This window comes from Protopterus annectens, chromosome 5.part1 (assembly GCF_019279795.1).
Source record: "Protopterus annectens isolate FY-2018-M chromosome 5.part1, PAN1.0, whole genome shotgun sequence".
Lineage (NCBI taxonomy): Eukaryota > Metazoa > Chordata > Ceratodontiformes > Protopteridae > Protopterus > Protopterus annectens.
Genome location: NC_056736.1, coordinates 561,444,675 through 561,470,013, shown reverse-complemented (window position 1 = coordinate 561,470,013; position 25,339 = coordinate 561,444,675). Strand labels below are relative to the sequence as shown.

The 25,339-nt window shown below is 41.7% G+C and overlaps 1 protein-coding gene across 1 annotated transcript in view; it reads right to left on the bottom strand.

Moving 5' to 3' along the window:
* Positions 1-25,339, bottom strand: part of MED4 (mediator complex subunit 4) — a 472,011-nt gene that overhangs the window by 251,811 nt on the left and 194,861 nt on the right. Inside the window, exon 4 of the mRNA XM_044072829.1 lies at positions 11,480-11,537. Within this exon, the coding sequence (XP_043928764.1) occupies positions 11,480-11,537 (58 nt within the window). The remainder of the gene's footprint in view (positions 1-11,479; positions 11,538-25,339) is intronic.

The window sequence follows — 25,339 nt, the reverse complement described above, 5'->3', positions numbered from 1 at the left end:
GTTTTTTGCAGTGGAAGCCTTGACCCCTTTGGGACCCTGAGATATAGTTTCTGGGTCAGCGGCAGGGTTTTTATATAGAAATTTATGAGAGCCTGGAACCTTGTAGTATCCATCTGGCTTAGCAGGTGCAGGGGGTAAAGAGTCAGGAGACAGGCCGGACTCTAAAAATACATCATCTACAATGTCTAGAACAGGTGGAATAGCAAGAGGTGTGTGCTGAGGTAGTAAAAGAAAATCTCTGAGCCTTTTCTTAGATTCTGAATAATCTTGGCTCTCCCAGTGAAAATGCTCCCTCATGGTATGCAGGGTTTCCCCAAAAGAATAATCCTCAGGAGGAGAGGCTGAAGGAATAGAGTCTTCAGCATCAGAATCCTCATAGGGAGGAAAAGAGTATCCTGTTCAGAAGAGGAGTCAGAGGAAATTGAAACCTGATCAGAAGAGTTATATTCTGTGTCCTGCCTAGGCCTCTTATCAGGAGGGGGATGGGAACCCCTGATCAAACTAATTAGGTCTTCGGCCATTTTAAGCATCTGTTTCTTAGGCATGGAAGTCTGTCCAGGAGAATGCTATACTTTTTTCTTTGTCTTTGTTTTAGTCTTTGTCTATGAAGCTGAGGTAGGCTTGACATATAATTGTGTAGGTCTGAAAACACCCTCAGAAGCCAATGACTGCTCAGCAGCTCCAGACCCATCTGAGGGAATAGTTTCCGAGGGTCCAATAACTTGAGTATCCAGAGGCCTTGTCGGCTCCAAGTGGGAGTCTGTAGCAGCCTGTGGCTCTGAGGTAGCGGGTGTCAGGGGCTGTGAAAGCGCCTCACTGAGAAACGGCGAACCGGCGACTGGACTTGCGGGGGCCTCGTCGTCGGTTTTGGACCTCGGATGCCTGTCCTTTTCCTTGCATTTTTTTATAAACTCCGGTCGTCGGTTGTTCTGACGGCATTATATAATTAAACCTTGGGCCAAAGTAATGAAAGGCAAAATCGTACCGATGCTTAATAGTGTGTTGGTTAATCTAGCACAAAACCAACAGCTAGCAACGTTGTGATCAGGGCCTAGGCAAGGAATACAGTAAGAATGAAAATCCTTATGAGGTATTTCCTTCCCACAAGAAATACAATTGTTAACTTTTTCTGACATTGGTCTGGAGCAAGAAAAAAGTTTCCCCAATGGGGTACTTAGCTTTAATGAAGACTTTGGATCTGAAATTCGATTTTGAAACTCTCAGGAGTTGGCTGACCAGCACTTGCGAACTGCTTTTGCTTCAGGCACCGAGCGGCAAGAAAGACTGTAGAAAATGGCGTTGGCTGAATCTTTTATACCCCTGGCGCATGACAGCAACCGATGCCGGACCAAGACTTTGGAATTCAGGCTGACTGCGGGTAGCCTGCCAGCAGGATAACCCAAGAGTAATGACTGCAACAGTGAAACATGATGAACATCTTGTGAGAGTCAGATACTCTGTAATACCTGTCAGGTTTTCTGGGAGCTGGTGGTAAAGTGTCTGCGGCCAGGCTAGATTCCAAGAAGGCATCATCTACAATGTCCAGGATAGGAGGGATAGCTAAAGGCCTGTGTTGAGGGAGGAGTAAGAATTCCCTAAGCCTCTTTTTGGAGTTATAGTAATCCTGGCTTTCCCAGCAGAAATGCTCCCTAAGAGTGTGCAAGGTTTCACCAAAAGAAAAATCTTCTGGAGGGGAAGCAGAGGGAATGGAATCCTCTGCATCAGTATCCTCATAGGTAGATAAGAGCAAGTCCTGGTAATCAGAAGAAACAGAAATTTCAGAATCCTGATCAGAAGAATCAGAAGGAAAATCAGTTCTAGATCTCTTAGAGGGGGAAGGCTGGTTTCCCCTAATTAAAGTAATAAGGTTTTCAGCCATTCTAAGCATTTGTTTTTTAGGCATATGGGCCTGACCATACGGTTTGGAAGTCGGTGTTCTAGGTGTGGGTCGAGTTTTAGGCCTTGATGAAGAAGATGGCATCGGTCTGAAATGCAAGTTTGTAGGCCTGAATACACCCTCAGAAGCCGGTTCCAGCACAGCGGCTCCGGACTCATCCAAGGTACAGACATCCGCAGGTTCCATAGTTGAAGAAGCATCTCGCGGCATACCGGAATCCGAATGGGTCTCAGTAGAGGCCAGCTAATCTGAAGAAGCGGGTATCAGGGGCTGCGAAAGCGCCTCACTGAGTACCGGCGAACTGGCGACTAGCTTAATGGAAGTGTCGTCGGCAGTTTTGGACCTATGCAGTCTGTCTTTATCTTTATATTTTTTCGGAATATCGGTAGTCGGATGGCTTACCGAAGCCATTTCTGGATAGTTAAACCGAGTACCAAAATAATTTGCTGCAAAAATAGACTGACGACGAATAGCTCAGGGTTGAATAAAGCACAAAACTGACAGTGAGGGACGTTGTGGTCTGGGCCTAAGCAAGGAATGCAGTACAAATGAAAATCTTTATGAGGTATTTGCTTTCCACACGTAAGACAATTGCTAACTTTTACTGACATTGGTTTAAGAGCAAGAAAAAGGGTCCCCAGCGGGGTACTTAACCTTTTGGAAGATTTCGGTTCTGAAACTTGAAAACAAAAATTTCAGGAGTCTGCTGACCGGCACTTGCAAACTGCTTCTGCTTCGGGCACCGTGTGGCAAAAAAGACTGATGTAATGGCGTCGGCTGCATGTTTTATACCCCTGATGACCTGGCGTCATGGAAGAAGAGACAGCATCCGATGCAGGAATCCAAGACTCTGGTATACAGGCCGGCTGAGGGCTACCTGCAGGCAGATAACCTAAATGAAATGACTACAACAGTGAAACACGAAGAACATAAACCTACACTACTAACACACACACACACACACACACACACACACACACACACACACACACACAAAACTATTGAAAGTTTACCCTAAAGCTTCAAAAAACTACTCACAACACCTGCTCAGAGACCACGATGCAAGCGACAGCTGCGGCAAACAAGATCTGAGGGAAGGAAAGTGGTGGTGGTGTATTATGGGTAGGGGAGAAGCCTGGAGCTCGGAGCAGATGCTTGTGAAGGCGTCGGTTCGGATCCGATCCGGATACATATTCACACAGGTTGAAGACCAAATGAAGTAAACTACTTCAGATAGGATATTTTGGAAAAAATATGATGAATACTGACAAGTGCAGAAAGAATACCCAATACAATCTATCCTTCAAGGGGGTCCTTGACATCGTATCAACTGTTCTACTGTTAAGATCTAGTTCTATTGAACAGCAGACAAGGAGAGACTGCTCCTTCTGTCTAATAAAACATCTACAGTGGGGTACGCCAATGAAAGGGTGGCATCATGCTGAAAACTGCTAAAGAGCAGTGACCACGGGTTTTAGTGCTAAGCAGTTCTACTTCACACAGTGAAAGCTAGCAACAAGACCCAAATGAGTAATTTTACAAATAGATTGGTTAAGCGTGTGATACATTGTAAAAAAAAAAAAAAAAAAAATCTCAAAAAGCTCTTCTAATTTCTTAACCTCTCTTTTAAAAGATTACTTCATTTATGTTGTGCTTGTGATTAATTGGAAGTTATGTACCTACCATAACGTTCCATGTTAGTTGTCTTCTCTCGCCTTCTTTCTTGCTGGATGGGTTCGGAGCCAATCCTCGGCTCTGACTCGGCACTTGCTAAGCTTGAGAACTCCTTTTACCAGCTCGAGGCAACCCTATATCCCATGATGCAAGGCGAGACTACCTCAGATCTCGTTTGGTAGCTATAGAACCCTGCTAATAATACTAATCCCAAAGGAAGAGCAAAAAACTAGCCTAGAAGAACTAGGCAAAAAGTTCTTAAGATAGACTCTCTAATGAAAACTAAGGAGAGTGAATCTGAGAAAGAGAAGTTCTTCAAGATCTGTCCAGGCCAGGGGGAAGGAGGGAGGGACGCAAGAAAGAAGGCGAGAGAAGACAACTAACATGGAACGTTATGGTAGGTACATAACTTCTAAATGTTAAGTTGTCAATCTCACCTTCATTCTTGCTGGATGGGACCGCGTCCCTAGCACCTGTATCCCGGGTGGCTCAATGGAACAGACTCTTAAGTACTGTGGAACCAAAACTGGCTCGGTCCCTGGAGGCCAAATCTAATTTATAATGAGAGACAAAGGTATGAGGAGTGGCACAAGTAGCTGCTGCACAAATGGTATCAATGGGTAGCCTATCCTGAAAGGCTGTAGAAGTGGATAGGCTCCTGGTTGAATGTGCCTTCGGTTTTGAGGGTAGTTGCTTGCCTCTGAGCGAATACACATAAGAAATGGCGGAAGACAACCATCTGGATAAGGTCACTTTGACACTGGGAGACCTTTCCTGTTTTCTGCATAGGAAACAAATAATTGATCCGATTTCCTGAATTGTTTAGTTCTATGCAAATAATATCTGAGCTGACGATGGACATCCAAAAAATGAAGTTTTTGTTCAGCTTTGTCAGAATAATTAGGGAAAAAAACTGGTAGATCGATGGACTGATTAATATTAGTCTGAGAAACAACTTTGGGCAGAAAAGATGGATTTGTTCTCAAGGATACCCTGTCCTTGTGAAAAACCAAGTATGGGGAATGGATGCAGAGAACTTGAATTTCAGATACCCTCCTTGCTGAAGTGACAGCCAGTAAGAATATTGTTTTCCAGGTCAGTAACTTTAAGGAGCATGAAGCAGACGGTTCGAAGGGGGGTAAAATCAAGGATGCTAACATCAAATTCAGATCCCATTGTGGAGGAGGATGTTTTATTGGAGGCTTTAGGAGAAAAACTCCTCTCAGAAAAGCTTTGCATAGTCTATGCGACATAATGTTATGATCTTGCAAGCCAAAATGATATTTAGAAATTGCCGCCAGTTGAACTTTAACTGTTGATGAAGAAGATCCTGACTGAAAAACTTCAGCCAGAAAATCTAAAATTGAATGCACAGGTGCAGTAAAAGGATCAATGTGCCTGGAGTTTGCCCATAGGGAAAAACGTCGCCACTTGCTAGCATAAACCGTTCTGGTGGACGACTTCAAGGAAGCTATTAAGATATCTCTGACAGGATCAGAGATCATAGGAAGCCTGGCTAGGGAAGGAAGTGGAGCAACCAAGCAGTGAGGTTGAGAGAACGAATGGCCCGGTGCTGTTGACCCGATTGGTGGATCAGAAGATCCGGAACTGGGTCCAGATGCCAAGGCTGCACCAGGAGGTGATGATGTAGGGTCGGAAATCAAATTTGTCGAGGCCAGTAAGGGGCAATGAGAATCAACTTGGCTCTCAAAACGGTAGCTTTCTGAATGACCTGTGGAATTAAGGGGAAAGGGGGAAAAGCGTACAGAAGTCCCCGGGGCCAATCCTGGGTTAGAGAGTCTCTCAGGGGTTGGCCTGGTAGGGGAAAGAGGGTGAAGAAGTCCGGGCATTTGCTGTTTTGGGGTGTAGCAAAAAGGTCGCAACAAGGGGTGCCCCACTTCAGAAATATCTCGTCCACTACCGATTGATTGAGAGACCACTCGTGAGGCATGAGAATGGCTCTGCTCAGTCTGTCCGCTAAGAGGTTGGACCTGCCAGGGATGTGCGTTGCTATCAGAAACCGATGAGAGGAGATTGCCCATTGCCAAAGTCTGAGAGCTTCTCGACACAAAGGATAGGACCTGGTCCCGCCCTGTTTGTTGATGTACCAGACTACAGACATGTTGTCCGTTTGAACTGCAATAGTCCCCGAGGGAAGAAAGTCGTTGAGGGCTTGCAACGTTAAAAGCACCACTCTCATCTCCAGGACATTTATGTGCAGATGGTATTCTGTGGGTTGCCAAGTCCCGTGGACCATCCTGCCCTTATAATGCCCCCCCCACCCGATCAGAGAGGCATCCGTAGTGACTGTGGAAACTGGAGTAGGGGGAACAAATGGTCGGCCCTGATGAAGTAGAGGGGAAGATATCCACCAGGTTAGATGAGTCCTGCACGATTGTGTAACCAAGATTTCGTGCCTCATGGGTAGGTTCTGGAATGACCACTGAGTGAATAACATCCACTGCAGAAGACGCATGTGGAAGCGAGCTAATGGAAGAAGTACAATGGCCGCAGCCATAAGACCTAGAACCTTGAGAACCAATCTGGCTTTGACTTTGTTGCTCAGTAAAATGATTTGAACGTATTTTTGGATGTCCAGAATTCTCTGATTTGTTAGTCTGGCTAACATACTGATGGTGTTTAGTTCTGCGCCTATAAAGGTGACAGATTGGCAAGGCAGCAGAGAAGATTTTTCGAAATTCACCGATATTCCCAACTTTTTGCAAAGCTGCAGAGTGTAGTCTCTGCTCTGAAGAAGCTGATGCTTGGTGGTGGCGGAGAGGAGCCAGTCGTCCAAATAAGGAAACACCTGGAATCCTTGATGTCTCAGATGAGCCGTAACCACTGCCATGCATTTGGTAAACACTCTGGGGGCTGAAGTGAGGCCAAAGTACAGGGCTCTGAATTGATAATGACTGGTCCCTAGCCGAAAGCGGAGAAACCTCCTGGAGCGTCTGTGTATCTTTATGTGATAGTACGCGTCCTGAAGGTCTATCGAGCACATCCAGCTGTCCTTGCCCAAAAAGGGCAGAATGGACTGAAGCGTGACCATCCGGAATCTTGCCTTCTTGACAAATCTGTTTAGATTGCTCAGGTCTAAAATAGGTCTCCAATCTCCCGTCCTTTTGGGGACCAAAAAGAATCTTGAGTAGACGCCGGATCCTACTTGGTCTGCTGGAACAGTCTGGACGGCTCTTTTTTCTAGGAGCTTTGAAACCTCCTGTTTTGCCAAATCCCTTTGACCGGGTGAGATGTCTGGAAGGGATTGGTGAGGTACGGGATACCTTTCGAAGGGGATTTTGTAACCCTCGGATATGATCGACTGTACCCACATGTCTTGTGAGAGGGAACGCCAGGCTACTGGGTACAGCGATATCCTTCCCCCGACTGCCTCCAAGGGTGGACAGTCGGGCAACACCTCAGGGATGCTGAAAGGGTTTGTCAGGAAGAGGCTCCCTGTTGCCCTGATTCTGGGGACCCCCCCTGCCTCTAGGGCAGCGTCTATTATTGTTACCCCCTCTGCCTCTGGGGGTAAACTGACCACGTGTGTCCGGCGCTGCTCCTTGGGCTTTACGGAACCACATCTTTCCTCCTTTCTGACCCTTGGGATAGGGTCTAGAAGGAGTGGAAAAATGGACTCCTACGGCAGAAAGAGTTTTGCCGTCTTGCTCACACCTGGTCAAGGTTTCCTTCACCTGAGGTCCGAACAAAGCCGAACCGTCAAAGGGGGTATTGGTAAAGGACGCCTTAAAGGGGTCCACGAAATTACAAAGCCGCATCCAGGCCTGACGTCTGAGAGCCACTCCTGTGCCTGCGGCTCTGCTCGCTCCATCGGCTGCATAGGATATGAGCCGCATGGAGGAGTTGGTTAAAGAATTTAGGATTGCTAGCTGTGAGGCAATCTTGTCTTGAACCCCAGCAGCTGAAGGATCCTGAACCACTTCACCTAGTTCCTTGAGAATATCTCTCTGAAGTCTGGTGAAATGACAAAGGTAGTTCAGCGAACGCATAGCAAAGGTCGCTGAAGAAAACATCCGCTTACCATACCTATCCGTGGTCCTAGAATCTTTGTTAGGAGGATGGACAGGCACGGAAGGATCCGCAAGTTCCTTCTTAGTGGCTGCCGCCACCACCATAGCATCCACAGAGACGCCCTTAGAAAGAAACTGCTTGTCTGAAGGGGCCGTAATAAATTTGTATGGCCTCCTGGGGACAGGTTCCACAGAATCCGGGGCTGCCCACGCCTTCCGAGCCACTACCTGCATGAGTGGGTCGAAAGGTGGAGACACCCAGGAGGTGGAGGGTCGGGGTCCAAAAGCCTCCAGGTATACCGACTCATCCTCGGAGGGGTCAATGGAAGGCCAGTTCCCCCTCTGTTTGAGGAGTTCCAGGATGTCTGAAAAGGAGACATCCTCAGAGGGGGACCGAGGGGAACCCTCCGACTCATCTAAGTCGGTATCTGATGTTGTAGACTCAGGGGAGTCTGTGTGTTTCCTCTTACACGTCCTCTTACGCGGGGGTTCCCCTGCGGGATCAGGAGAAACCTTGGAAGAGGAAGTTATTCCCAATGGGGAAACCTGGGGCGATGGATCCCTGGGCCTGAGAGCAAGAGGCTGGCAAGAGACATCAACAGGCACCGAAGAGGGAGGAGCTAAAGGGATGGACCGTTGACCTGGCTCAGGTGCCAGGACACTCTTCATCACCTCAAAGGCTCCCCTCCCAGGGAGACCAGAATACTCCTGTTCCGAAGAAACAGGAATTCCCGGCTCCACTGAGACAGAAGGCTCCGAGGCCGATGTCGGTGCCGAGCTTAAAGCGAAGCCCGAGAGGGAGAGCGGGGTCGGACAAGGGTCCGATGCCACTAGCCCCCTCGGAGCCGACAAGGGAAACTCGACGACCGGATCCCTCCAAGGAAGGTCTCATGGAGGAGATTGGAGCCGAAGACGATGGAGCCGAAAGGGGATGTATCGGCCCCGGCGCCGACACGGTCACTGTCCCGAGAAGCTCCGGCTCCGAACTCTGGAGGAGAGTCGGAGGAGGAAGTTCAAGGGGAAGAGCAATAGCCGAAGTCTGCTGAGACGGACTATGGAGCATTTGGGCTAGTGCCTGTGACTTCAACAGCCTGCTTACCACCTTCTCTAAATCGTGGTCAGACAGCCTGGAAGATCTCGAAGATCGGCTCAGATGACTCCGTTCCGACAAAAGAGGAGACCTCGGAGGCAAGTGAATCGACTCCAAAGAAGGGGACCGAGATCTCTTCTTGGACGAAGCCATCGGAGCCGACGTCCTCTGGGTTCCAGATGGAGCCGAAGACTTTTCGGCTCCGATACTGGATAACACGTCGGCACCAGCCGGTGCCGACAAGGCAACTGGAGACTGAGTGTCGGAGCCGGTAGGAACCGACACTACCATATCAGAGGAAGAAAGATCGGCTCCAGTCGGAGCCACCGGGGAAGGCTTAACCACTGTAGCCTGAACCTTAGGTGGCTTGGAAGGTTTACCCGACCCAGTCTTTGTCGATGAACCTTCTGGCTTTAATAAGCCACGGAGGATCAACTTGTTCCTCCTCTCCTGCAGGACTCTCTGGCTAAAAGAATGGCATATGGCACAGGAGTCCTGCAGGTGTAAAGGCCCCAGGCAGCAAACACAAGAAGTGTGACCGTCTGTCAGAGACATCTTCTGACAGCACGAGTCACACTTCTTGAAGCCTGAGACATTTCCTTCCCTAGACATAGTCTAAGAAACACAATAACACACACACTGAACAAGTCACACAATTAATCCCAAAACACACACACACACTGACAGGGATTAAGAACAGGGAGGCTTAGGCCTAACTGAAAAAACTTTAACTTTAAATTCTAACCAAAAAGGGAAATAGGGTGGGCTCTAGTATAGAATACACACTATCTAAATACTAAGAAATACAAGAGAAAAAAGGGAGGGAAACCCCTTGAATAATCTGTTTCAAATATCAAACTCACCTGAGCTGGCAAAAAAGAGACCTCTTCGCAAAGCGGCAAACGAGATCTGAGGTAGTCTCGCCTTGCATCATGGGATACAGGGTTGCCTCGAGCTGGTAAAAGGAGTTCTCAAGCTTAGCAAGTGCCGAGTCGGAGCCGAGGATCGGCTCCGAACCCATCCAGCAAGAATGAAGGCGAGATTGACAACTTAACATTCAAAGTTTAAGACCAACATCTGCTTTTTTATCAAATTCTGTGCTACATAACTGCGAAATCCTGTTCAAACCATTAACACACAAAAACCATTCTACTGGGACAAAAACACAATTTTCTGCAATATTTACCTTTTTTTACTACGAAGTAAAAATCATATCTTGGGTGTAAAATCTAATTCAAGTCTGGTTTGTCCCAGAGAACTAACACATTTCTCCAGCAGCCGGCACTGGAAGACACACAGTTTCCTCCCACGTTACACTACAGAAATACCCATGTGAGACAAAGTAGGATTTGTTTTCTGTAAGTCTGTATAAAAGTTAACACAGCAATGAAATATATTTCCACTTTTAAAAACAAAAACACAGAACACCAACAATAGAAAAAATGAGTATGTTCACAGACGCACAAATCAGCACCTCGGTGGTTAGTATTGGGACCTACATGTTTTTTTGTGCATGTGACAAAGAGTACATCAGACTGGAGGACAAAATAAACCCATCTGTGGATTATACTAAATTAAGGGGTTCTATACACAATGAGAGGAATGGTTTAAATTTGAATCTGGGGAGGCTAACAGAAGGTCTTGTGGTGTCTGGATGACAACTAAGTAAGTCAGACAAGGAAGATACAGTCTAACCTCCACGAGGTTTATCATTCAGAATGAGCACCGTAGAAGAAATGCATACCATATGACATGTAGTTTGCTACAGCTAGCTCATTAGCATGTAAAGATAACACCAGACATTCTACAGGTCTGCTAGATAGCAGCTCAGGTTTAATGAAAGAAAATGTAATGTGATACATATTAAGACGCCATAATCTATGTAAGACATATCAGTGGGGCAATACAGATTCTAGAAAAAGTTGAAAAGGATTAGGGTTATTGCAGGTACAAGAGTAAACATTATGCCACTACACAAGGCACTGGTGAGACTGCAGATGGAATGCTATGTACTGTTCCAGGGGCTGTACAGACAGTGGATTTCACATATCAAAAGTACACACATTTTATAAAAAATAAATAAATAATGAACAGTTTAACATGACAGGACACAGTTATTATATGCACATGCGGTATACAATAAAGCAGTGACACAAATAAAACTAGCACAGTATATTTGAAAAGAAAGGGGAAAAAAAAGAAATTGCAACGTTACCGATTACCAAGTGAGTCAATGCACACAATGGTTACTAGAGTAATAACGGGCATGGACAGTAACATGTATGAAACGTTTGTAGTCAAACTTCTTAGACTCTAGGACAGAAATAGAGATACAAGTGCGCAAGGCACTAACAATGGCATATGGAAGACTCTATCTTAAAAGAAAGGATATATGGAGAGACGGTGTTCACACTGATGGCATTAACTTCAGGATGGATAAGGGAAAGCACTTTTCACAGAAATTAAGGGAAAAGAGGAATAAAGTGAACGTGTAGTTCAGTGCAAAATGAGAAAGACTTTTAAAAAAGGGTGGCAAAGTAGCATGAGGAGAGGGAAGATGGAGAGTCAGCTATGAGTTGCTATGACAAAATGACAGGCTATACAGATATGTTTCTTGACAGCATTATATGTGCACATATGTAAAAGGGAGTACAGGAACAAAGCCTAGCAAAGGCATGATACAGCACACCAGTGTTTGTCTACCACTTCACATAAAGATGAAAATATATTAACATCCACAACACACTACTTGAAAATCTGGGTACTGTTAAAATATGAAATACTAACCTTTTCTTGCTTTCTCTATTGACTTTAACTTTTCCTTTGCTTGATAAACTGCTGTTGCCTGGATAAAGGAAAAACACAAAATGTGACAGCAGTGAACCAAAACACTATAAAGGATATATACTACAATGGTCTCAACCAATAAAAATACAATAACAATAATTCTGTTAAACAGAAGCAGAAAAGGGAATAATGATCACACAGCCTGCCCACTTCACCCACTTATGTACATATTAAATAAGTTGCACAACCTATTTAATCAAAAGCTTACTTTCTGCTATATAGAAAGTAATCTTTTGGGCACCCTAACATCTGTGATGCTGGTCAGAGTCCAAAATCAAGTCATAAATTCACTCAGGAAGGCATTTAGTTAATACACTTGAGGGACAGCATGATGGAACTTATGTTTGAGCCAAACACTGTTTGACAACAGCATGATGGCTTTATCATTGACAGCCACTTTTAGCAAACAGGTGATATTGCCCTTTCTGCAGTGTTGTGCAACTGTGGAGTTGATAAATACAAGTTAGGGGGAGAGGGGGGTCTCTCACCATATGTGAGGTACAGGGGCTAGTTCCCCCTGAAAAAAAAAGAATGAAAGATGTTTTTTTAATTATTTTTGCTGTTCTGCCCAGACAAATATCCATTAAGAATCAATCATGAATTCCAGCATACCAAGAACAAATGAATCCAACTTCAGAAAGGTGGATAGGTAGAGATTGGTGCCTCCCAAACCAAACACAACAAAGTTTTGAAATAAAATTTAAAAACTTTAATGATAAGAAATCAACATGAGCGCTTTTGTTTAGTAAAATATAAACTTCATCAGACAAAAACATACAAGGTTTAAATAGTGCATGCCCTTCCATAATTGGATAAAAAATCCTGACATCATCACAAAATGTTTAACCCTTCTATCCCAAGAAAAGTTAATAACAATGAATTAAACAATTGATTAAGAAATGTATATGTACACATACACATGTAATTAATAGAAATTGTTTAACATACAGAAAAGTCAGGAATTTAAAAGACATCAGCCGGTCAATCATCTACATTTAGACACTTTTAAATGCGGTTCCTGCCACTGGTGTCATAAAGTTAAGATGGGTAATTCTTTTGAAATTAATGCTGTGAAATATAAAATCAAAGGCAAATATAATTGTTCTTCCAAAGCACTTGTATATCTGGCTATGTGTGATCTATGTCCTGTGTTTTACATAGGCAAAACAGAAAGGAAATTTAGCCAAAGAATTTACGAGCACATGTATGTTATTAGGAAGAACAATGTAAACAATGCCTTAGCCAGACATATCAGCATCAATAATGACCATGATTTTTTTCTTTCGTGTCTACTGATCACGTAGTCATGGACGATAAGAGACCATGGGGTCTGTATTTAGAACTAAAAGAATTTAGATGGCAGATTTTATTGAGAGCGCATAAGTGGCCAGGCATTAATGAAATTACCTCTATTACACCTGTGTTAAAGCTCAAAGCTTTGAAAAGAAATAAAATTGTGGAAAAGTGAATAAATGTTAGCTAATAATGAATGTCCAAATTTCTATTAATTACATGTGTATGTGTACATATACATTTCTTAATCCATTGTTTAATTCATTGTTATTAACTTTTCTTGGGATAGAAGGGTTAAACTTTTTGTGATGATGTCAGAATTTTTTAGCCAATTATGCAAGGGCATGCACTATTTAAACCTTGTATGTTTTTGTCTGATGAAGTTTATATTTTACTAAATGAAAGCGCTCATGTTGATTTCTTATCATTAAAGTTTTTACATTTTATTTCAAAACTTTGTTGTGTTTGGTTTGGGAGGCACCAATCTCTACCTATCCACCTTTATGAATTCCAGCATGATGGCTCACTGGTTAATATCATGGTCTCATATCTCCACAGTACAAGGGTCAAGCCTGCAGCTCACTGGTTAAGATCTTGGACTCAGAGCCCAGAGTATGGGGCTCAAAAGTCTGACCTCTGGTCAGTGTCTCTGTAAAGTTTGGATGATTCCCTTGCATCTGCATGGCTTTTGGTGGTTGCTGTGGTTTCCTTCCCCCTCCCAAAATAATATTTTAGTTGACTGGTTACTCTAGATTTCATCATATGCTATATTTAACCCCCCCCCCCCCGGCCAGATCAGGGATGAAAACGACTAGAAGCACAGACTAATTCACTTACACAATTCATGAATAAATAAAATTTAAAAAAATAAAATGTAGTCTTCCAGAACAGTTAGTAGTTGCATGTCATTTCATTAATTTTGGAAGCGGTTTCACATTATCAATTGTAGCAATGCACAACAAACGTATAGCGCTGTCATGCTCCTGCATGAACCAAGCTGCTAAGGTAATACTTATACAGCTGGAGGTTTCAAATATTAATACTTACTGCATTCTTGGTGACAAAAAGGACAGCAATAAGCTTTCTCAAATACTGGCCCTCAGTAGCAGGACTAGTCGACAGGAGGTGTGAACATTGGCTCTAGGTGATGGTCACTGTTGGCATTGCACCCCGACCCAATGTACATAATGGAAAAAAGGGAGTTGATGCTGATGCTTTCCCATTACCACCTTTCAAGCTAAAATGGTGCTCCCTTAGTGGTTAAAGGTGGATCTGTCCAACAAGGCTGAAACAGTTTGACGCGATAAAAGATTTGCTAGAATTTTAGAAGGGTTCAATGCAATGGACAGCGAGTCACTGAACAGCAGACGTGTGCCTTCTAGACAGCCTTGAACTTACTCGTTCTTGTTACTGGAAACAAATGGCATTCACTGGTATTATCCTTTGACTAACCACAAAAGGATGTGAAATTTGACTGAAAACTACTACAAATCTTATCCTAGTACCTACATTGCTATATTCCAAATGGGCTATACATTTTGTTTATAATACGCTATTTATTGTAACAAGCTAACAAAAACACAAAATGACAATCATTTTGTACAAACCTCATGCAGGGTGCACATAAAATTTACCTTGGTGGTTTGATCCTTCTTTAGCTTTTTAACATGGTTTTATTTGTAGTCATATATTAGATACAACCAAACCCAGGGTTTACAATTCTTCATCAGTTACTCAAAAATAAATCACGCACTCGCTCCCTTTAAGGACCGAACAAGCCATTCTTTATTACCTTGCTCTAAGGCTATTACAGTTTTTTGATTCCTTCCTTTGCAATACTGTGTTTTTTCCATCATTCCTCTATTCCTACTACTTATACTTCAGTTATGTTATTGCTTCATCCCACCTGTTAAATTTCTTCTTGTGCAAAGTGTTTGCTTTTAAAATGTGTCCCCTAAACTCGAGTCCCTTTAAGTCCTTCAGCAGGATTATAAGATCTTCTACTGCTGGTTCCTCGTGGGGTTTTCCTAAAACAGTTAAATAAATCCTCTAATTCTCATTTATTTTCTCCGTCTTGATTTTTATTTATCTAAAAATCTACCCATTTTATTCCTTCTTGTTCCATTCTAATTTGTTCCCAAAAAAGTATTCTTTCTTCGCTGAAACACCATTTTATTAGTAATGTTGTATTTACATGGGGCTTGTGTTCTCTCTACCAATGGGGAAAACCTCAATTTGCCACACCCTATACTGTTTTATGTTGAGGAAACTATTTAGCATTTTAATGCTTCTTGGAGCAATCTAAATCTGCTTTTCCTGTCCATAGGGTTATTTCTGAGTTATGTTAATATAGTTCCTTGCATTAACATATATATTTTTCAATTTAGAGTTAGTGTTTTGAACTAAAAATACTAAATGTAGTTGGATGGTGTTGTGGTAACAAGAATGTCAACCCCACTTGCTCTAGGAGTATTATTTTCCAACATTCTACTGTTGGTCTTTTCCCCACCAACAGATAATTCATTACTGTACTTCAGAGGACCTCTCAAAAATTTTCTTGGATTCACATGCAAATGTACGCCACGTATACATTAACAGAGGGGTTATAAATATCTTTATTCCCTGTATTTTTTGATCCACAACAATTATCGTTGTTTCCTATTTTATTTGTTTAGTTATCTTCTGCCTAGTATCCTCCCATGTTTTCCTCAAGGAATCCGCTGATTTTCACAAACTGCAAACCCCTATGATTACATTTTATAGTGTTCCAACAAATAGAGATACTCCTGGATCATCTCACGTGTAGGGAAACTATTAACATTTATGGCCTTTGTTTTCCATTCGTTCATTTTTTATCCTGAGAGCTCAGTAAATTTCCACTGTAAAGTAAATAACTTGTGGATATCTCATTCTGGGCTGGATGGACACACTATTAAATCATCTACAGATAAAGCTAAGGTTTCCCCCTGCTCCATCCAGTTACCTCAACCTGTCTCATTTTTATTGCTAGTGGCTCAAGATAAAGTGTGAACAGCAGTGGGGGCAGAGGGCATCTCTGCCCTGTACCTCCTCTTATCTGAACTTTTATGTAGTTGTACCATTTACCTTACCAGGAAAACACAGCATTAAAGTTCCTTTATCAAAAGAATAAAATCTCAAGAACCAATGTGCTATAAATGTTTCCAAAAATAATCCAATTGTACTCAAATCAAATGCCTTTTCTGTGTCCATACTTACTAATACAAAGGACCTTCCTGTTTTTTTTTCTGCTTCCTGGTATATCATGTGCATCTTTTACATTGTGGATTTATAAAAGGAAGGTAAACATACAAGGATCCTGCTTGACAACATCATGTAAAAGTTTAGCTAGTCTCTTAGCCATTACTTCCATAAATATTTCATAATTGTGGTTTAAGAAAGAGATATTGTGGTAGTATCCTGAGCTAAATGGGGTCTTTCCCTTCTTTTAACATCAGTGCTACTATTCCTCTGTACATACCCTTACAAGGCATTACAAACTGGTTCCTTTCTCTAGATCCAGGACTGGCATTCACATACTTACCCCTTCTAGGTTGGCTAGGCTTTGGTAATCAACCCATGCAGTACAAAGGCTACTGCAGCAATGGGAAAGATGAAAATAGTACAGTTGTAGAAGTTGCACTTATAACATCAGATGTTCAAATTCCTCACTGCTGCAGTAGCTGCACACACCCTCCATTATTGTTTATAGTCACTGCTGGGAAGTAGATTTGATGATTATTTCTTGTTTGGACAGTTGGACAGATAAGTGTACTGCTACTTAACTTCTTCATAGATTCATAGATTAGTACTAGGCTAACTGCCCTTGCGAGACATTTTAAGCCTAGCCAATTATCCCTTGTGAGACTCAAACCCTGGGCAAGAAAGTCCTGAAAAAATTCCAATCTAACTGCAATTTTCCTTCCTGATGTATGGGAGGGAGCCAGAGCTTTTGGAAGCTGGGCAGTTGTTGGGTCTTGGGCAAAACACAACTCATTTAGCCTAAAGGCTACTGCAACAGTGGGAATGAAGAACATAATAAAGTTCACCTTTTTCAAAGATTGATTTGGTAGTACCCCTTTTATTTCTCTTTTTGGACATTCAAATAAATTTTTCTTCTGGTGACTTCAACTTCACTTATTCATTCCAGCTGTCAGTATTTAATGTATGTGACATTTCATAATCTTGACAAGGAAAGTGTAAGAGTCCTTCCAATTAGTTTAGCATCATACCAGAAGTGCCTGCCTCCCCCTCCAAAAAAAGTGCCATACTTGTACATAATTTTAGCAGTTTTCTTCTTGGCATTATAGAACGAGGCTCTGACATTCCATTCTGTTAGTCAAGAGTAATTTGGAGGACAGAAAATGCAATATAAAATGTTCTCTGCATTTTGGTACACATTTGAAAAGTACCACAATTAGCAGGACAAGTAAATACAGACAATGTGAAGTTATATGACCCTCATATCATTACATCTAGAAAAGACAACCAGTGAAGGGTAAAATAATGAAAAGAGGTCATCTGGGTAGCTGGTCTCTAATTTTAGCCCAATTTAGGCCCATGTATTATGGCTAGGAAAATTTAAAGAAGCTCAAAGTTAGAGAACTAGCTTCCCAGGCTCAGATTCGAAAAGTGGACTGAGGAGCCAGAAGTCAGACAGGACTAAATAAATATTCCTTGCTTGTAGAACAAATGCCTCTTGCATGTCAAACAATGTAAGAAGACACTGGCCTCCTTCAGGTTCTGTCTTGATGAATGCATAGGTGTCAACAAATTTACTCTCTGGTGTAAGCCACATGTCCCTCATGAAGCTGGATGGCAATCCTTCCACTAACCACTCTAAATCATACGGCTAGGCTTTCTTAAGGCCACCTGCCTAACAAGAGACTATAATTATCATATTTCTGCTTCTGTTTAATACCCCTATTCCTGGTTATGTTACAAAACTCAACCCTGTTTGTTAATAGATAATGGGATAAAGCAGAGGCTCCCCTTTTCAGGGACTTCTTTATCCTACCAGTTGTATACAAGGATTGCCCAAAAACGTGTACCAAAAATAATAAAATTTATTATAAATTTTGCCACAAATTATTACAGCTTACTGAAAATATTCAGAATGTTATAACTTATCAGTTTCTTCTAGTGCAACTGTTTTAATCATATACGTGTTTAGAATTACATAATTTCTGAGGCTTTCATAATCTGTACAATATATCTGTACAGAGTTAGTAGTCTTTAATGTTTTCTGCTTTCCTGTTGCAAATATTTTTCTTAAACCATAACAGCTTTACCGATTTAACAGTATTTGAAATAGTGTGTATGCTTTGCTTATAAATAATCACCTTTACTGATGTCACATTTTACTGAGTTCTGACAATTTCAATAAACCCTTTCAGTAGGAAAAAAAGACATACAAAGACTAGGGTTTTTCTCTGGGGTGTGTGTGTACGTACATGTGTGCTGAGTGGGGGTGATGGCTTTGTTTATGTTTGCAACAATCCTAAATACACTGGAAATGGTGTGTGTCTCTACAAACAAGTCATTCAGGGATACTGTACTCACTCCAGATTGGCTGAGTCTTTCAGGTACTGCTGCCAATGAACAAATATAGTCAAGAGTACTGCCTGTATTTTGTTGGTGTGTGTGTGTGTGTGTGTGTGTGTGTGTGTGTGTGTGTGTGTGTGTGTGTGTGTGTGTGTGTGTTGGGGGTGCCACCATAGTTACATATATGCTGTACTGTATTACTGTGGTCAACTGTTCTTTCCCCTATCCAGCTAGGGTTACCACGGCCACAGCTAGGGTTACCATGGCCATGCCACCTAAAGAGTCAGCTTGCTTTTAAGTTATAGCTGGCAACAAGTACATTTCTGAACAGCCTACATTGCACTGTTTTGTGTGTGTGCGCGTGCGTGTGTGCGTGTGTGTGTGTGTGTGTGTGTGTGTGTGTGTGTGCGTGTGCGCGCTTGGGGGGAGGGGCACTGTTACCAATATGCTAAAATGCATTACTATGGTAATTTCTTCTTTGTACTGCACACCCCAAAGAATTTTGTCACTATTTCCTTGTGTGCATAAGTGTGGTGGGGAGAAGGGAACTTCAGGAAAATAACATGACACCTATTACTATGGGAATTCTTTTCTGACCGCAAGTATATTATCATCACTGTGCTCATTCCAGCTGGAGAATTAGTACACCACCGACTTAGTGTTGAGTATGAGCAGAAATATACATTTAGATGGAGTACTGCCTACTTTTAATGCTTTTATTTGTACTCATGTGCATGTGTGCGTGTGAGGACGTAAAGGGCAGCTGATGCTTTTATTTCTCAGACACAACTTGAAACCAAAAACACATTGAAACTGATAACTATGGGCACTGTTTTTCCTTCACTAACAACTGGCCAGACACACTATAGGTGGCCTGGCCATATGAATCTAAGTTACACATGGCAACAAGCACACAAGCAGAAACACATAAGGTAGGCACTACCAGTCTTTGCTGTAGATAGGACAGAAGTGCTGGCTTGCTTGGTGTTTGTAAAAGCTCAAAAGCATTACTATTGGCAGCTTTTTTTTCATTAGCCAATCAGTAAGGGTTGACAAACTCATCCAGCTGAACAGTCAGTATTTGCCTTCGTTGACTGGTGGTATTGAGCTGAAACACATCAGTAACAGACTACTGCTATTCTCTGGCTGATGTTTATGTGCATATGAGGTACAGCCTTGCCTACGGTTTGCAACAAGATGAAATGCATTACTAGTGCCACTACATTTTTTTTTTTTTACCTACCAGTTAGTGAGGGTTAGTGCAACAAGTCCCGCAGATGCTTGCCACTGAATTACTGGAGGCGGAGAGTAAAATTTATATTATATGGACTACTGTTGGCAAATTATTGTGCACAAGTGTGAATGGGGGCCCTGCCACTGATTCTGTTATCAACTCTCTAAAAATCAGTATGGACAATTATTCTCTCCACCACCCAGTTAGGGTCACTGGAGGCAGCAAGCTGAAATGCATCGGTAACAGACTACTGCTGTTCTCTGGTAGGTGTGTGTGTGTGTGTGTGTGTGTGTGTGTGTGTGTGTGAGAATAAGTAAATGTGTGCATGTGGTAGGGCGGATCTAAGTCACTGTTTGCAGCAAGCTGAAATGCATTGTTGATGCTTTTTCTTTCATTTAGTCAAGAGTTACTGAACCTACATCAACAGAATTTCAAGTGCCTTTGAATTACTGGTGGCAACAACCAGAAATATACAAGTAAAATCACTACAGCTGGTCTTTGGTGCAGGTGGGAAACTGCTGCTGTGTTCTAGTCTCTTATATCAGCCACTGTTTAACTTGGTCAAAATGTAGAACAGTATTGAATTTCTGTGTCACGTGCAGTGGCAGCAAACACAGGCCTTTACTTCTTGAATGTTTTAATGACAATGTACCTATTGTATCTATTTTTTTTTTGCAATTAAATCATGTCAGAGAGCATACCTCAACTAAGTTCTTAGAGATAATGCACATGGCTCATGCACCTTTCATCTTATTAATTTAGATATAAATGTTTCAGATTTATAACCGATGAAACAAACATCCATCCATCTCTGGATGTGGTCATGTTACCAGTCTTCTTTTATTGTCCTTGTTCAAGTACTATGTTTGAGTCAATGACGGCAATATAAAACTGAAAGTACAGTTTTTTTTAGTACATCTACCATAACAGTATATGTTATAATGGATCACTGTTGTGGTAGCCTACATTACTTGGGTAGATTCAGATATGCCAATCAGAAGTAACAAAAAATGAGAAGGTCAATAACAAACTCCAGGAGCCCTTGGAGAATGGTCCTGTCAATGCCTGTTCTGGACCTGGAAAAGGAATACGGTTTGTTGTGCTTTGTAAAAGTGAGTACAGAGAAGCAAGCTGATGCCTCTAGAATATTTAAGAGTCCACCCTTTTCTAGAAAGACAACAAAGACAATACCCTTATTGAATGAGCTTCATCCTTGTCTTGCCTAACTGGCTTGTCATGGTGTAGTGAGTATGATAAAAAGCAATAGCATGACAGATCCATTTAGAAATAGTCACCTTAGTCACAGGTCGTCCTTTCCTCTTACCTAAATATGAGACGACAACTGAATAGCTTTCCTGAAAGGTAGCGTATTTGTTTACATATTATCTGAGCTGCCTGTGCACAGTCAGAGAGAGAAGAATTCTTTCTCCCTTGTTCTATGGATTAGGAAAAAGACTGGAAGTTCAATGATCAGACTTAAAGTAAACTTTTTTCAAACACCTTTGTTGAATTATCACTAGTGACACAGGCAAATTTACTTTTGTAAAAATGTAATCAAACTATAATTAACATAACAACATACTTCATCTGTATTGCTATATATCATATAACCTAAGCAACATTACATAAATTATTAAATTCCTGACTTGTTTTAAACAAGAGACATTTTATTAAACCATCACTTACTACATAAGCAATCATACATTTATACACATGAAAACAAACCACACCAACACAATCCTAGTTGCAAGCATTTTACATCACAAACCATACAGACACACACCCAGTTGCAAACATTATATATCCACTTATAACCTATCCAATCTTTTTCAGTCAAACATTACATAGTTCATTCAAGTCCTGCCACTTTTAAACTTCATTCCTCCCTTGTATATATTATTCCCACAATTCCTATTTTTTTTCCTCTGTAGTTTGCTCATACCCTTTTCTAACAATTTAAATTCCAGCTTTTTTATCTCTTTTCTATAGTCACTACTTCTAGTATAGCTGGTTTAGATTTTGATTTTCTAGTAATCGCTTTTTTGGCAGCCACCATTATTAGTCAAAGCAAGGCCTTACTATGTACAGGCAATTCTGATTCTGTATCACAGCTCTGAAAAAACATCTCCCTCATCAGACCAATCTGCCCACCCAGCATCTCTGACAGTGCATCCTGCAGGGAATCCTTAAAGTCTGTCAATTCACCGCACTCCCAGAAAATACGTTTGCAATTGCCTATTTCTTCCTCATCACATCTCCAACATTTGCTGTCTGCCTGAGGAAAACTTCTCTGAAGTCTACTTGGGGTATAGAAATATCTATGTAAACATTTCCAAGCAAAAATCCTAAATCTTCTAGATTTTGTTGCACATTTGGAAGACATACATATAGCCTCCTAATGTTTTTTGTGAATGGCTTATCCAATCTCTCTTCCCAATCCTTTCTAACCTCCTCTGATTGATTCTTATAGTTATCATGTAATATTTTATTTGCTCTACTAATTATTTCTTTTTTAATGGCAGCTTCTGTTCTAGATTCTAAAACTCTACCAGTGCTGGTCTTTCGTTTAGGACCCCCCCCCCATGTCTTTCTCTTTGCCTATACTCTGATGTCAGTCCTAGATAGGGAAGGCAATCTCTAACCAGCAGTCCAAATAAATTATTGGTGTCTTCCCATTCTATCATCTTTCCCCTCACTAGTTATTTGGTCCCAATATCATGACCCCTTTGCCAGTTTTCTCCAATAAATTCCAACCCCCTCTTGCCTACTGTCTACATCTCTAATTTCTGTCATCCCTTTCAGCAGAATCTCCTTTCTCCATTCCCATGTTGGCTTAGTTCTTAGAATACTTTCTGCTACTTTATGGACATAATATTCTGTATGATTATTGTTATTCTCCTTAAAGGTCTGCATCCAAAATCCCAGTCTCGTCTTGTTTATCGAGTTTACTCTCTGTTTCCCCATCATCCCTTTCCACTATGAATTATAGTTTTCTGCTTCTGCTATGTATAGGAGTCTTAACGGTGTAGCTCTGAAATACCCCTTCAAATTAGGTAATCCCAATCCATCCTGTTCTACTGGAAAAATGAGCTTATCCCACTTGACTCTTGTCATCTTTCCCTCCCAGATAAAATCCTTCAGCTCTTTATTAATTGCTATCCACAACGTCTCCTCTGGTTGATAAAAAAATATGCCTGACCTGTGTATAAGACTAAAGGGACTAAAACATTTTAACTGCTTGTGTCTTACTATCTATATCCATACAACAAAGCTTCCATTTTCTCAGTTTTTGTATTCTTTTGTTTAGTTTCTTCCCAAATATCCTTAGCTGCCACACTAGAATCATTTTTAATCCATACTCCTAAATACTTCATTTTATCATGTCCTCATAAATATGTATATTCCTGAACCAATTTGTGTGTGGGTATGTAATCGACCGCTATTGCCTTTGTTTTAGCTTCACTAATTTTGTATCCTGAAAAAATCTGAAATTGTCTCAAAATGTTCCGCAACACTGTAATGTCTCTTTCTGGTTTTGGCAGGTATAAAATAATATCATGTGCAAATAAAGCCAGTTTTTCTTGACTACCATACCAATTATATAAAGAGTTATGTATTTACCATAACTTGGAATCTGGGTTATTCAGTGTCCCGCCTTGTGCTCCCGGTCTTAGTTACGATCCGAGAGCCTTGGCTTTTTTGCAGGATAGTCTTGAGAGGAAGAAGACTTCCTCTTGGGATCAGAGGGCAGCTACGAGGGGGAACCCGAAACCAGGGGACCCCCTTTAGCAAAAGTTTGTTTTTATGCTCTAGGAGAGCCCGGGCATTGAATGCAGCACAGATCTCACATTCAACTTTCAGATGGGGCTCTCCTAGGCAGTAGACACACTCCACGTGTGTGTCAGATAGGAGCTAGATTCCGACCACACAAGAGCAATTCCTGAACCTGGTGGGCTTGTCAGACATACCGGAGAACACACACAACAAAAACCCACCACCAGACACACCGACTCGCACAAAACAAAGGGGTGTGGTGGGGAAAAAGGCAGAAAGGAGAGAAAAAGGAGACCTAAGACCAGTAGAACAAGGTGGGAACCCAGGAAAGACTATTGAACTACGGTAACAGCTACTGGGACAGGATCCTTCCGTGATCAATAATGACACAGACAGCACCAGATACGTGAATTTCTGAGTACCTTATTTTCTTTGCCAATGGTTCTAAACATAACGGAAATAATAAAGGGGAAAGAGGACACCCTTGCCTGATTCCTCTGCCCAAGCAGAAATTATAAGAGAGAATTCCACCCACTTTAATTTTTTGCCCCCAATCCCTCATATATCCTCTTAATCATCCTTATAATTTTTTCAGGAAATGCAAATGCTTCCATTGCTCTGCTCATAAAGTCCCAGCTTACTCTGTCAAATGCCTTCTCTGTATCAAGACCCAACAACAACAATGGTATTTTCTTACATTCTGCTTCCCTCTGGATCATCAATGTTCTGTTAATGTTGTCAAATGCTTGCCTCCCCCTTCACAAATCCACAATGAGCCATATCCATCAGTCTAGGGATTACTTTTGTCTTTTTTTATCCATTATAGTCATGAATACTTTATAATTATGGTTTAGTATTGAAATGGGTCTGTATGAACCTGGATCTGATGGATCCTTACCCTCTTTAGGTATTACAGCTACCACTGCTCTCTTCCAGGACATTGGAGGCTTCAAGTAAACTCACGAGACAACTTTAGGCATAAAGGTAGGATTTGTTCTTAAAGAAACCCTGTCCTTATGAAAAATGAAATAAAGTTCACTCACCATAAGTGCTTGTAACTCAGAAACTTACCCAGCAGAAGTCACAGCAATAAGGAAAACAGTCTTCTACGTTAATAACTTAAAATCAGCTTGTGAACTCGTTCAAATGGAAATAAAGTAAGCTTCAAGCACAAAACTGAGATCCCAAGCAGAAGCTACTTGTTTCCTAGGTGACAGAGTATGTAAGATCCCTTTTAAACTATGTAACTTGAGCACTGCTCGAAAGCGCAGACAAGCAGACATGGCTGACAAGTGTACAACAAACTATTAGACAGCAACTCCCACAAATAATCAGGAACCAGAGGCAACTTGGCTTGAAAAGGTTTCTGATTCATCGAGTGGCACCAACTAGGAAATCTTTTCCACTTGCAATTAAATGATTTTCAAGTAGCAGACTTCATTGTCTCCTTTAGTATCTGCTGCACAATCTCAGAAAAAAAAAATTGCCTGAAAAGTATTAACATTTTATAATCTATGTAGGCAGTTGGAAGAGTTTCCAGACTGGGGTGTATCAAACTCCAACTGTCTTGCCTGAGTAAATCCAGTCTGTGGGAAAGCTTGTGGTAACTGACATTAGCTATACTGAAAAGAAGGGAGAACCACTCTTGCCTTGGCCAGAAGCGAGTCACTACCACAATTTGTTTAGAGGCCTTCTGGATCTTTAAAAGAACCTTGGTAATCAGTGGAAAGGATGGACAGGTGCAGAGGAACATTCTTGCCCATGTGAATGAGAAAAAGTCCAGTCGTGTACACTTACCATAAATGTAGATGTTCGAGTGTATTCACTGTTGCAGTCATTACATTTGGGTTATCTGCTTGCAAGGAGCCCTCAGTCGGCCTGATTAACAAAGCCTTGGGTCCTGCGTCGGTTGCTGTCCCTTCTTCCATGACGTCAGA